Below are 14242 nucleotides of genomic sequence, written 5' to 3'. Positions count from 1 at the left end.
CCCATAAATTTCTTAAAGTAGAAATGAATTGAAATAAAGCCACCCTAATATTTCTAATAATTAAACTCCCAACCTTCACCCTTACAAAAACAAATTAAATAGAACTATAAAATATTGAATAGAACTAAATAGAACATAAGATATTAAATAGAACTATAAAATATTGAAAAGAAATAAATAGAACTATACATCCTACCTTAAACATTCTTATATAGTTCTAACTCCCAACCTCCTACTTTTTTCCTGAAGATTTATTCAAGTATACCATGGGAATGCCAAGACAAGCCCAGCTACTTGAAGTTAGTCTTTCCATCCCAGTTATACTGAATAAAATTACTACAAAAATTATTATAAGCTAGTTATAAGCTAAAATAACTAACTCACTCTATATTTTATTTATACAATATTTTCCTTAATCATTAGTTTTAGTTTATAAAATATTTTTGTATTTATTGAAAAGCATTTCTTTAATTGCCCATCTCTACAGTTATCTTTCAATTTATTTTTAATAATAAAACATTACCCATAAAAGAATTATAGTTACTACATACTATTAAGAACTGTTTTAGTTGAGATATGATAATACCTTTAACAACAGACATTATCCGTTATGATAATAACTTGACAACTACGACTGATAACAGTATTGCAATACATATATATATAAATACACACACACACACACACACACACATACATACATATATATATTATAAGTTATAAAGCTCACTAATGTCTTACTTTACTGCTTGGAATCTAGCATGAAAAGAAAGAGATTTCTGTGCAAATACTTCACAGAGGCTGAGAAAACCACTAGGGGGACATTCCGAGCTTTTGATTGGCTAAACACACATCATTGGGTGAAGTAGGTGTACATAAGCAAGTATTTTCAAAAATAGAAGAGGTGGGCGGGGTCACCTTGATCAATTCAATAAACATATTAATATCTCAGAAAATAGAAAAGATAGGAGGTTCTTGTTATTCATTTTGTCTTTGTCAGTATTGGTAATTTCAGTATTTAATTCGTAAAAAACTACAGAATTTGTATTTGGACATCATAAACATCTAATTTGAACCAATGCTGCATTCAACGTATCATGTGACATAAAAATCAATATTTAAGAATTTTTTTTTATATTTACTTTTAAATTAATAAATTAACTTAATGTATAATATTAAAATTTGAATTATGATCTACAATTTGATACCAAACTTAGACATGTATTTATAAAATATTAGTTCAATACAATTTTGAATGCAAGTCAACAAACATAATGACATGGCCTTTGACCCATCTTGTTAGGGTTAACAAGAGCTCCTAAACATCTCATACAGTATAGCCATAGCCATTTAATGCTCTCTTTCATTTACATTAGAGCTGGAGTTATCCTTACACTTTTCATTGTTTGAAAACAGAGGTAGTACCCGAGTTAAAGTGAAGTATTTAAAGTGATTTCCAAGATTTATATGTTCCCCTCATGCTTTCATTTTGCAAGTCCAAAACCTACCTAGTTGTTTGAATTCTAACAAGTAGCCTAAAATCGGAGCAGCACCAGAACGACCATTCCTCCACTGTAAAGTGACTGAGGTGTGTGTTTTATGAAGAGTCAAGCTCTTGGGTGTTCCAGGAGAACCTGTGGGACACAAGTTAAAAAGATATGCAAGAGATACATTAATTGTAAAATTTTTCTAAACTTCATCTGCCTGATATCTTTAACTCATTTAATGGAACATAGTTTGCCAAATTAGTAATTGTGAACCAAGATAAAAGTATATATTAAACAGATATTTCCTCCATTCATTATTAGTACTTGTTCCATAATTTGGGTTTTTCTTTTTCTTTTACAAAATAGGTTAACACATTGTAAATACATTTCACTTCTATATTTAAAATCGATGTTAAACTTGTACTGTAATTTAAGTATAAAATAAATAAGAAACTCCCAGATCATACAAGAAAATGTACTTTAAAACAAAAAAAGCCATAGAGATAATGCTGTTAAAAATCATACCTTCTTGTGGTCCTGTTGTCACATTACCAGAAGTTTCTGGCCCATAACCAAAGGTTTCAGCTCGTACCCGAAAAGTGTATGTCAGCATCTCACCAAGTCCATTAACTTTCAGGTATGTTGATTTGACTTTCTGTATTACCTGTTTACTGGCTCCTAGGAAAAAAAAAAGTGTGGTTTTAATTTTTATTGTAGAACACAAATACCTATTTTAGTTCTAATGTGATCTTAAAGTCATTAAATAATTAGAAATAAAAACAGTCTAATCAGTTATTAGCTTCAATCAAAAATTATTTCACACTTCTCTTAAGCAAGAAAAAAAATCTTAATCTGATGAATCAACTGTCAGTCAAACATTGTTAAAAATATTTATATAAAACTTAAATGTTGAGATATTTTATATGTATACTATTTTCAATGTTAATAATCAGAATTAATGTTAGGTCAAATATGTACATCTTAAATATTGGGTAAGTGTTGAAAATATAACTGAGCATTTAATTATATCCTCATACACGAACTGTATTAACAGAATAATAACTGAACGAACATTTTAAGCTTCCCATTTTTGTAACAGCAACTGAAAAAAAAAGGACATTATTATGTCAACCAATTGTAGTATCTAGCTGCTAAACAGAAAGGAATTATTTCTGTTCAATAAAATCTTTTCTGAAACCATTGGGATTACAAACCACAATGATACACGAATAAATTATGATATTGTAATGTGTGGAAACACCTGTTAAAATCTAACTGTAACTGTCATCACCAACTTTAATGATAAATAGCTAGATTACATTATTCTGAAGTGTAGAAATTACTATTAACCTTCTTACTATGGGCTTGGTAGATCACACTAACTTTGTAACACCCCAATTGACCATCAGGATTTCCATATGATAACCTTTAATATGTTGAGTATTTTCACAAATATTTTCAAGGTTTTAGTAAATGTTACAGGTTTTTGTAGACAAAATATCAGAGTTTTTAAAGAAGTATTTTTACTAAAAAATTTTCAGTAAATAAATGGAGTCAGAGTGTTGACTGCTCCAAGATTTCACATGTCAGATTCTCTACCCTAACTCTATATAGTGGTCAGTCGATTTGACCAACCCCATAACTACCGTAAAAAATTAGGAAATAAATCTAAATTACCCTTTTTTCTTTAAATAATTACTGCAAATTGTAACAGGAAAGCAGAACTCTTTATCTTAAATAGTTTACAGCTTGTACCAGTATACATCTGTTTATGCTTAATTTTATTGCCCTTTTAACCATGTTCAACTAATTATCCGGCCACACCAGTTGCAAGTCACTTGATGATTATGCAGCTCACGAGCATGCCTTGTGAAAAATTATTATTTTTTTCATTATCTAACTCCAATAAGTTTCTAGTTTTTACACTTTAGTTATAATAATAAATAAAGAATGCACATGAAAAACAAGATATAGTACTTACCTATGTCTCGTTTTTTTGCAATCAAATGTTGATAACACTCAAGCCTAATTTTTTATACTAAATATGACTATTCTAAATAATTTTTATTTAATTAAATAATGCGCCAAAGAAAACAGAATAATCATTTCCAAAAGGAGACGGTGTCTCATAACTATCAAAATTTTTTCTGGCTTTTTAACTATGTGACAAGAGCTGTTAAAAATTCAGCTAACTTTGTCAATGTGTTTCTCATGGGAAGAAAGTTTGAAGTAAAAGCAAAATTGAGAATTCTCTGTACAGGAAAAAAACGTAATACAATATGTCATTCGGTAGATTAAAATCTTGTCTTTCTATTGGTTATAAATAATATAGTATTAAACGTCAGAGAGAACTAGAACTATTGCCAATTTGTGAAAGAGGATGTGACAGGTGGGCTTGGCAAGAGGGGTCTGATTTTCTAGTTTATGGCTCTATATCCAAATAAGATTGAAAGCTATAAAAATTGTTTTGTCTGAGTAATAACAATATTATAATAAATAATTGATGTTAAATTCTGTACTTCTTGGAGAGGGTGGTAAATAAATTAGAGAAGAGAGAGCAAATGTCACAATTTTAATACTAAGGGATATTGAGAATTTTGAAAAATATTTTCTTATAAAACTAAGAACTTAAAAACTTGTATAATATTAAAATTTTATTTATCAACTACATTTTGCTGCCAAATCTACTTACATACAATGATAATAAAGTGGGTTAATTAAATTTGAAATGTGACTCTAAAAATTTGTGACATGCAAACTTACATCTACCAGTAGTGAGAGGGTTAATATCTAAATGTAACTGCCATTACCACCTTTAATGATAAATAACTAGATTATATTTTTTAGTTAATCCCATGAACAGCATGCTTATTCACTTGTTTCCAGTAATATGTGTATTATGCAAAGTTGAGATCAAGTTAAAGAAAGAAAAAGTATGAAGTATTTTGAGTCCAATGCTGAGCAACAAAGGTAAAATTCTGAAAATTAGAAGGTCTCTGGTGCATTCTCCTGTTTCGTTTTTTCCCACATACTTAACAGATATGATGGCTATAAATTTTACGGTAAATTAGCAAGATTTATTTAGCAATTTGACAATACTATGTGCATAACAAAAATAATTTATTTCGCCAACAAATCCCACCTGAATGTGTTTAACCAAACTATCAACTTTCTAGGCTTTGATTCATCAGGCTACTCAACAACTTTTGCCATTTTAAAAACTTATTCCATTTTTAAATTAAACTAATATGCAAATCTTTAATTAATTCTTCATGTGAAATCTCCATGCCATAAACATATCGTTTATTAAAATTGGGAAGATGTATTAAACTAGGTTCTGAAATTGATTTGTCAAAAATTGCAATAGTTTTATGAAAAATATCAAAACGTAGAGAATAAATAGATATGCAAGATGGAAAAAATGTCATCATTTGTTTACTCAAGCTCAAGTTTTAGTGAGTTTTATTTTTGAGCATGTCATTGGAATGGTAACTTTCTCCCCAAATTATGGTCCTATCTTGTGAACAGCCTTGGGTGATATTAAAAAGTTGAAATCTGTCAATTTGTGGATAATTCTCATTTGTAGTATATGGTAAAAAATGGTTATCTTAATTCTACAGAAGTGAAACTAATGTATTCATTGACAGAAGGCATAAATGTTATAAAAAATGATACACCAATTGTTTTACACGAAACTAATTTTGGATGCTTCCATTTTTAATAAAAGGAAAAATTTAAGATAAATGTCAAACGACTGCCTAAAACAAATTTAATATTTGATCATGTCCACCCCAAAACAAGATTATTGTTTCAAGGTCTGTACTACAAAGTACATCTGTCAATTGAATTGGCATTTGCAGCAACATCAATAAAGGCTCAAAACTAGCAGCCCAGCATGCAAATCATCAAAAAATGACACACATTGGTCAATCATATCAAAAAACAATTATTTTTTAAATTATTAAAAACTTCCAGAAAAGAAAAAAAAACCTAATGTTTACAATTTGGTCAACTTTGACAATACATTTTTAAGTTTTAGGTAACTGGCAGTTGAAATAATGACAAAAATGAAATATTTCTCATACAAAAATTCCATAATTTTATGATGATGATACAATGTTTTTCACTTAAAATATATCTAGAAGTTAAAGTGCATGTAATATGAACCATGGGGCTTACTAGAAATGTTGGGTTTCAATGGTATGTCTTATTAATTCTCTTTTTCTGAGGTATAAATGAAATTTGTCTCCTATCTTCATTCATATTCAGTATTTTTAAACATTATCTTTGAAATAAATCAAGAAGCTAAATCTTATGATTTTTAAAATTTATTTACATGCACACTCGGAAATGTTTGGAACTACAAAACTAGTTATTGTTACATTATGTTCGATATTAAAATATACAAATTGTTTTCAGTGAAACCTTCAAATTCTCTAACATTTTGAAAACTTGTATATGTCAGCCACAATTGCAAATATAGCAAGCACTATGGCAAACCTACAATTAGAGACTGTACGGACACTGTAACACAACTGTCATCAAAGGGTTACTTTGACTGTTTTTTTTGTGAAGACTAATATGTATTTTATTTGGAAGCATAATTGGAAAATTAAAACAATGAATTTTGACACACTGTTGTTTTTGTAGATAACTAAAAACAAAAATTAAAGCATAAGGGTATTTTTTGATAAAACAGTTTTATACAGTGTTTCATATTTATAAACATGCAATTACAAAATTTTGTTTGGAAGGTGCAGAGCAAAATTTCTCAATATACCTGTACCCACTACTTTAACAAGTTCAAAACAGATATTAAGTTTGTTGTGATTGTTTAACCTTAGCATTCTCCTTACTCCAAGTTCTTTGTAAACATTTCTTTTTACATTTATACACTTTCAAGGAAGCATGAGATTAAGACTCTACACTTTTACTGCTTCAGTCAATAATGGGAAAGGGGTTGCTCATTCAGTATATTTGTCATAATGAAATTAGGAATTTAACAGAGCTAAATGTTATTATTTACTATTAATTATTATCTTCAACCTACCTTAATAGTATATTCCATTTCTTGTAACACTAAATACTTTTATTTTTTAATAAAAGTATAAGAATATTTTATGCAAAACTGGTTCTTTTGATACTTTTCTAACAACCACAGAAGTTTATATTATTGATTAAAAAAAAATCAAACCTTCAGTGGTTTCAGTCTTTTTTTTTTCTTTTCTAAGTCTAATTTAATCCTTTTGATATGGGTCACAGGTGAAAGGCCATTTCATCTCGTTTGTTGACTTGCATTTCAAATTTTTTTTAACTATTATTTCATGAATTTATGTCAATAAGTTTGATATCAAATTGTAGAATATAATTCAAATTTCAGTACTATGCATTATTCAATTTCTTAATTTCAAAGTAAATATTAAAAAACACACATTGATTTTTGTGTGTCAAGTGGTATGTTCAATACAGCACTGGTTCAAATTAGATGTTTCTGAAGTCAAAATACTAAGTCTATAGTTTTGTACAAATTAGAAACTCAAATTATCAATATTGAGAAGCTAGAATATAAAATAAAAATGTCTTATCTTCTATATTTGCTAAGATATTGCTCATGTAATAAATCCAACAGTGGTACCCCACCCACCTCTTTCCATTTTTGGAAATGCTCCCTTATATATAGTTACTTCTATATATGACATGAATAACCAATTGGGAGCTATGTCCCCATAGTGGCTTTCTCAGCCATTTTAACAGATTTGTATGCTATTTCTTTATTTTGAACCAGTATTTCAAGGAGGTAGGGTGTGTCTTTAGACTAAAATACATCTTAGTTATTAAGCTTGATAAATTACAGTGGAATTCTATGGTATTGATTAGTAATTTATGATTTTTTAGTTATTCAAATGTTTATATAAAACCTAAAAAAATAATTTTGTTTCATATCCTCTATGTGCAAAATTTTTAAAGGCTTAACAATCTACATCCAGCAGCAACTGAGTACAAAGGTCGTAACTAGAAGAGATAATTGTTTGCTTTACTGTTCTATGTCTTAAGAACTTATTTTAAAATTGGAATAATCTATATACATAATGTATAATAATTGAAATGTAACTGTATTTTACAAAATACCAGTCTATCAAAACCAGTGACGGATTTAGATCTGGTGAGACCCTAAGCTATATAAAACTTGGAGGCCCCTTGTTAAAAAGTTACACCAGAAGGTCTCACAAAGGTGCGTACCAAAATGGGACCTTGGGTTGCCACAAAAGAATTAAAATCATATATATATCTTTAATTATTTAATAGCAAGGTATTTAAAGTGAAAAATTACATATTTATCATTTGGCAGTTTTATGTTATTGGGTACAGTAACATGAGTGCACACATGCCGCAAAATTGTAATTTCTGTATTGTAAGCCAGGCATGGTTGAAAGGTCAATATAATAAAAATAATAAATATATATAAATGTATAATGTTATGAGATTTAAGGTATTTTGTCTAAACATTTATGTTTTTGGATTATAATTTGTGTTCATTCTAGAATTAAAGAGGCATAATTTATATTTATTTCCTAATTTTTATAGTGGTTACAAGATCAGGTCAAATCTACCAAACCCGTACACAGATTCAGTACTGAAAATAACAGATAAAATATAATATAAAGTTTTTTCTTAAGAAACGTTTGATAATTATCTGGATATTAAAAAAAGATTTTGCATGTGAAATTTGAAAATTTTATGATGCATAAAAGTATTTTAAATCTTAAGATGAAAATTACTTTGCATGCTAAATAGGCAACATGCAAAAAAAAAGAGGCATGAGAAAAACATTGGTTTACAAACCTTAAGACTTAATAAAAAACTTGATATTTTGCATATGAAAGCATTGTAATGTTTACTGATAATGTGCCAAATTTCATTAACATTCACTCACTTACTTTAAACATTATAGTATGAAAACTATAACAAGCACAAAATGGTTATGAGTTCGGTCCCAAGGACTGAGCCCATGTTGAAACAGTTAAATTTGGGTATGAATTACATGAAAATTTCCCCATTCTCTATTTTTCCTGATTATATTGAAATTTCAAATATTCTTTACCAAGGTTATATAATCTATATGGTTAAATTATACCTTTGTCATCTGAAACAGTTTCATAAGTAGCTAAGTATCCAATAATTTCTCCATTGGGGTTTTGAGGAGGTAGCCAACTAACATTCAGTGAAGTCATTGTGATGTCGGAGAACATAAGCTGTCCTGGTGGTCCAGGAACTGAAATAGAAGAAGGAGAAAATTATAGTTCTAACTGAATAATGTTTTATTTTAGTTACTTCTCTAGTAACAGTGCTTCAAGGCTAGTTTTCAGTAGTAGAAACCAATTGTTTTTAGAACAACACTAAACACGTCAATCCACAGCTAGCATAAATCGGCACTTAAGGCAGCACTATTCCTGACTAGTTAAAATTTCATTTATGTATCTAAATAATACAGCTGCACATAATATCTCAATCTACTAGCAACTCATCAAGACTTGTCTATTAGTTATTTAAATAAAACAAAGATATAATAAAAAGATCAAAAGATCTTGACTTCATAACTGACTGGCAATTTCAACTTTTTATGAAACCTTTAACTGATTAAACAGCATCTAATAAAATTAGATATTATGTATTTGAAATATTTATTAAAACTAGCTGAAGATATCCATTAAGGAAGCAAAACCTGTATAAAGGACAATTTTAGATAATGTTTTCCTTCCTTCTTTTTTTTGTTATTAAATCCCTAATGACCTCATTAGATGCTAATTACATACCTGCTATAGGGAAGGTAATAATTAACCCACTTAACTGATTCAGTACTTGTTTCTTTAAATTCAAAGTCAAAAGTCTATAAAAAAAGTGAAAATGTGCCATATTTCAAGGTGTGTTTTATCCCTTTCTTGGGCAAGAACCATAAAAAAACTTCCATTTTATGATGGATAATGTTTTTGTCCCATTTGTACTGAATAGTTGAAGGTTATGAGGAAACTTTACAACAAAAACAAACAGCATACACAACATTGAAGCACAGATGTGATGAATGAGTTATTTTTAAAATCCATTTACAGTACCTTTAAGGTCATTAATTGTACTGATTAAGTAAATTTTTAAGACAAAAACAGCTTTTAAAACATATTTGACTCCTTTTAACCCTTAAAGAGGGGCTCAATCAATTTGACCAAACTTCTAGCCAACATGTGACCATGTAAGTTAACATTTTCCTAATTTGAAAATGGATTTCAAAAATGCTAACTTCCTTGAGCATCTGGCTAGGAGATTTACATGCCACTAGTCTTGAGCTAACTTCAACATGTTTAACATGAACTGCACTGGTGCATGATGATATCAAAATGCAACAAAAGCCCTCAACCAGTAGGAGGAAGATACAACCTTCATGCACAGTAACTCCCTACATGTACTTACACTCATGATAACATCATTTTTTGATGAGCAAGAAAAAAAATGTTTACCAAAAATGGGGAGTACAAGTAGGAATGTGTATGGAGGTATCTATTGGAAATACATTTTCAAATTAGGAAATTGTTAACTTCTCAGATGATAACTATCTTCCACACACATTTCCAGCTAGAATCCAACACTGAATTGGTGGAGGGGCCAGTGCAAAATCTTATGTAGATAAGCTCCCCTCAGAAAGGGAAGCCCATGAAATAATGACACCTGATGACAGGGGCTCTATAGGAGCACACCAGTGGAAAATCACATTTTGTCTTCACCAGGATATACCCTTCATCCAGTGAAAAAAGCAGGGATAGATGAAAGAGCCTGAAGTGTCGCTAGGGGTAGACAGAATGTGATCGTGACCAACCAAGTACTAAAAAAACAAGCATTTGTCAAGCAAATATGTGTAATGTGGTTGGGGCTCGATCATAATGTACTGAACAGGCTTTAGATGCAGGAGGAAAACACATTAGTTATGCGTTATGTTGACGAGGGTTGACCGAAATTACACTGACAGTGTCATCACCACACTCAATTTTCACTGTATTGGACTAAGTCCAACCTGTGAAGATTCTCCATGGTCTATTACCAAAACTGTTAGGAAATGGTAAGTGACAAGGGTCTTCTGTGCTCCACTCAAAGAGAAAAGGAGGGAAGTTTGCATTGGGGAAACATGGAGAAGCACCTAGATCTCCTTTGGATTACCAACTGGAGACAGCACAATGGGTGATCATTAAACTCTAACTGTAAAGCTGGCAAGCTCAAGCCAAAGAAATGGGCAGACACTTCCTTGGTGAAGGTTTTTTCTATGATTGTCCACAGAATTGGTAAAGTATGGATCGGGCAAAGAAGTAAGTATGTATACCATAAGGATACCTCAGGTAGTTTTGTGGAACACTTCATCTTGCAGTGGGCATTGGTAGAGCCAGGATGGATGGTATTAGTGATTTCCATTATCCTGGCCTGATGCAAATTTGGGAAATAAGCATGCCATGGGAAGCAACACCAATCACCTGGCAGGATCCTATAAAAGTAGAAGGAGATCTAAAAAAGAAATTGTACTTATCTTTTTCAAATACAATGTGGATTGAAGAGTAGCAACTGGAGGGATTCAAAACCCTGCATGAGACAAAACAGCCAGATCAAGAAGATAATGAGAGACAAATGTGTGTGAAAATGTCCACATGCTAGTTTGAGGGATACTGTTCAAGAATCAGTAAAATTGAGATGCAAGAGAGAGTGAGACAGGTGGAAAAGGTGATTTGACAAAAAGTTAAAAAACCAGTAAGCATCGATATCAGGTGAAGAACACACCAACCGTTAAAAGAGATGTTCATGTTAACAGTCCGAAACAGACACAGAAGAGGATATGGGGTAAAACTAGCATAGATGCAATAAATAGAAGGGAGGTAGATCATAGAGAGAGAAAGAACAACCACCTACCAAGGCAGCAGAAGTCTGAGGAAGAAGGGTCTGGTCAGAATACATGAATAAATAATTAAGGAGAAAGAAAATATGGAAAGTATTGATGGCATAATAATCTGAATGACATCAACCACAGGTGAGAGGGAGAAGGAAGCATGTCATGAGAGAAAGATGGTATAAAGAACAAGAAGGCAACAGCTTAAACAGGGCATGTGTGATAGCAAGTAAAACCACATGAAGGTCCCAGTCAGACATGGGAGTTGGTTGATGGGTTTGGGAAAGAAATAAAAGACAAGAACAATGTGGAGAGGGGAAGAAAACAAGTGATGATAATGAAAAGAATGCAACAGATTGGTAAAGTTGCCCAACAACAAGCCATGGTGGATTAACACCAATCCAAGGATAAACAAGTAAGGTCCTATCAGAGCAGAAGAGTAAACAAGGATGTTGAAAGACAGTACAACAGTAAGTACTGATGATATAGACCTATGAGAGATGGTGACCACAGGAAAGTAAGTCTTGAGAGAGAGATAATATAAAGAAGAAGAATATAAAGGCATGAATGGGGCACATGTGAGAGTTGCAAAGCCACATCAAGGTCCCTGTTAGGCATTTGAATCAGACAAGTAGGTTGGTGAAGGATGGTAAAGGGAAAGCCAGAAATTGGTTGACAAAGATGCCTGATAATCAGTAATAGCAGCGACTGTCAATCCAAGGTTAAACATCCAAGTGAAAAAGGCTGAAAGGTGAGATATAGTATGATGACGTATGAGAAGTGGTAGACGAACAAAGAAAAACCCACCACTGCCATTGAGAGACAAACAAAGTTGAAGGATGATAGGAATGGAATAAGAAGGCTACAAATATGGAGGGTCTAATCCTGCACGCAATGGACCAGACATATCCCACATGCAAAGATGAAGGGGGCAACACCCTTGGATGAAAAAAAGACATGAAGTTAGATCAAGATAGAGAAGGAACAGAGTAGTAGAAGAGAGCCATCACATCAAATGACAATGCTTTTCTTTATCTTATAGATTTCATATTTCATTTGCATAATCTCTAGAACCTCGTAAAAGGGTATCAAAAACTTAAGATAAATTTATATATTTTATATTTTTCATTTTCTCTACTATATCACTAACTAGCTATTATCATGAATGTACAATGCAATGAAATAAATAAAATTAGAAAATAACAAAAAATACATACTTTATAATTTTTTGTACAATATCTTTAGAGTTTCCTTTTGTTAAATTCATAATTTCATTTATTTTTCACATAATTAACTTTTAATGTTTCATTTTCCCATTCTTGTCTTTTATGACTTATTATTCATCTCGACACAAGTCAATAGTGCCCTTGAGGCACATTACAGTTTCTTTGGGAGACATGCACCACCCTTTGGCAAAATTTTCGTTCAGCTCGTAATATCGCAAGCCTTGAGAACAGATGCAAAGTATGATGTATATTTAAAAAATGTTTGAATCACGTTTTGATTATGCATTTTAAAACATAACTAATACATAATTAACTAAAATATAATAGTAACACCTAACTACAATATCAACTGTATCTTCATCTATAACATATTTACGTAAGATACAACCATAAGTGCTATAGTTGATCAATCAGCCAACAATACTACAGTCAATTTCACGTACTCTATGACAAAGACTTGGCACCAATTTCAAAATAACCATTGTTAGTTTATAATGTAAAATGAGCTTTTTCTAATTATTATATATATGGAAGGGATAAAACTCAAACACATCTGGTGAAGGTAGACATGGCAGCTGTCAGGGGTTGAAAAAATTTATTACTTGTTTTAACTGTATTCATTCAGAGTACTTTGAAAGGAATGAGTCAAAAGGTTATGTAAGTACCTTAGTGGCTAGATGTACCTCTACTCTATTACCATTGTAGTATTGAAGATACAGAGAGCCAAAGTAGAGATTTTTCATAGCTTGTTGGTCACCTAACAATACATCTGAAGTTTTAATAGTTTTTAAAGGTTTATCTTGTAATAAAGGGCTTAAAACTTGAATAAAATAAAACTTAAAATCATAATATTAAATTCATTCACATACATTGATAGTAAAGGTGTTTAATCAACTTCTGAATGTAACACATTGTCTTGAGCAAAAAAAAGTGTTTAAAGAGGCTCCCGTTGCGAAAGGGTTGAACTTACCTACATATTACGTGTATATATATTATGTCACAATGTTTACATAAAAATGACAAGCCATAAAATATTTCCACTAAACTTGTATATCCTAACACTTACTAAAGTGTATTAGTGATTCAATATCATCCAATAATTATTATTGTAGCTATGGATGTTGATGACTTATTAGAATACTTCTTTTGCACCCACTAATACCTGTTTTTATATTACACTGATTTTTGTTTAAGAAAAGCCATTATCATGTAAAAAACCAACTGAGCTCAGGTGACATACATGGTATGTATACTTACGATCTTCTTTGGTTCTGACAAGCACAGCTGGTGATCTGGGACCATCACCAGCAGGATTGAATGCCAAGATCTGTACACTATATTTTGTATACTTTTTCAAATCAACCAAGGTAAAGTGCAAGGTGGATACAGGGAAAGCTTCCATTTGTTCTGGTGTATTGGGCAAGTCTGGCATTTTGTAAAAGATCTGTTAAGGAAAGAAGGAATGAATAGGGTTGATTTATTCAAATTATCTGAAAAAGAAAAATTATATAAGCCCTAAGCGCAAAAAAAAAAAAAAAAAAAAAATTAGGTCTTTGTCTTGCTTCAACTCTAAATATCAGAATATTCTAGTATTTTGTATATTAAAACCT

At 31.0% G+C, this 14242-nt stretch overlaps 1 protein-coding gene across 3 annotated transcripts in view; it reads right to left on the bottom strand.

Annotated features, from left to right (window-relative positions):
- Positions 1 to 14242, bottom strand: part of LOC106468067 (protein sidekick-like) — a 110911-nt gene that overhangs the window by 12745 nt on the left and 83924 nt on the right. For all 3 annotated transcript variants that reach the window (XM_022396372.1, XM_022396373.1, XM_022396374.1), the window contains 4 exons: positions 13890 to 14076; positions 8623 to 8760; positions 2013 to 2165; positions 1509 to 1634 (listed from right to left, as the gene is read on the bottom strand). In XM_022396372.1, coding sequence (XP_022252080.1) covers positions 1509 to 1634; positions 2013 to 2165; positions 8623 to 8760; positions 13890 to 14076 — 604 coding nt within the window. The remainder of the gene's footprint in view (positions 1 to 1508; positions 1635 to 2012; positions 2166 to 8622; positions 8761 to 13889; positions 14077 to 14242) is intronic.

The sequence above is a fragment of the Limulus polyphemus genome, unplaced genomic scaffold, assembly GCF_000517525.1.
Source record: "Limulus polyphemus unplaced genomic scaffold, Limulus_polyphemus-2.1.2 Scaffold2855, whole genome shotgun sequence".
Taxonomy (NCBI): Eukaryota; Metazoa; Arthropoda; class Merostomata; order Xiphosura; family Limulidae; genus Limulus; species Limulus polyphemus.
This window is presented reverse-complemented; position numbering and strand designations above follow the sequence as displayed.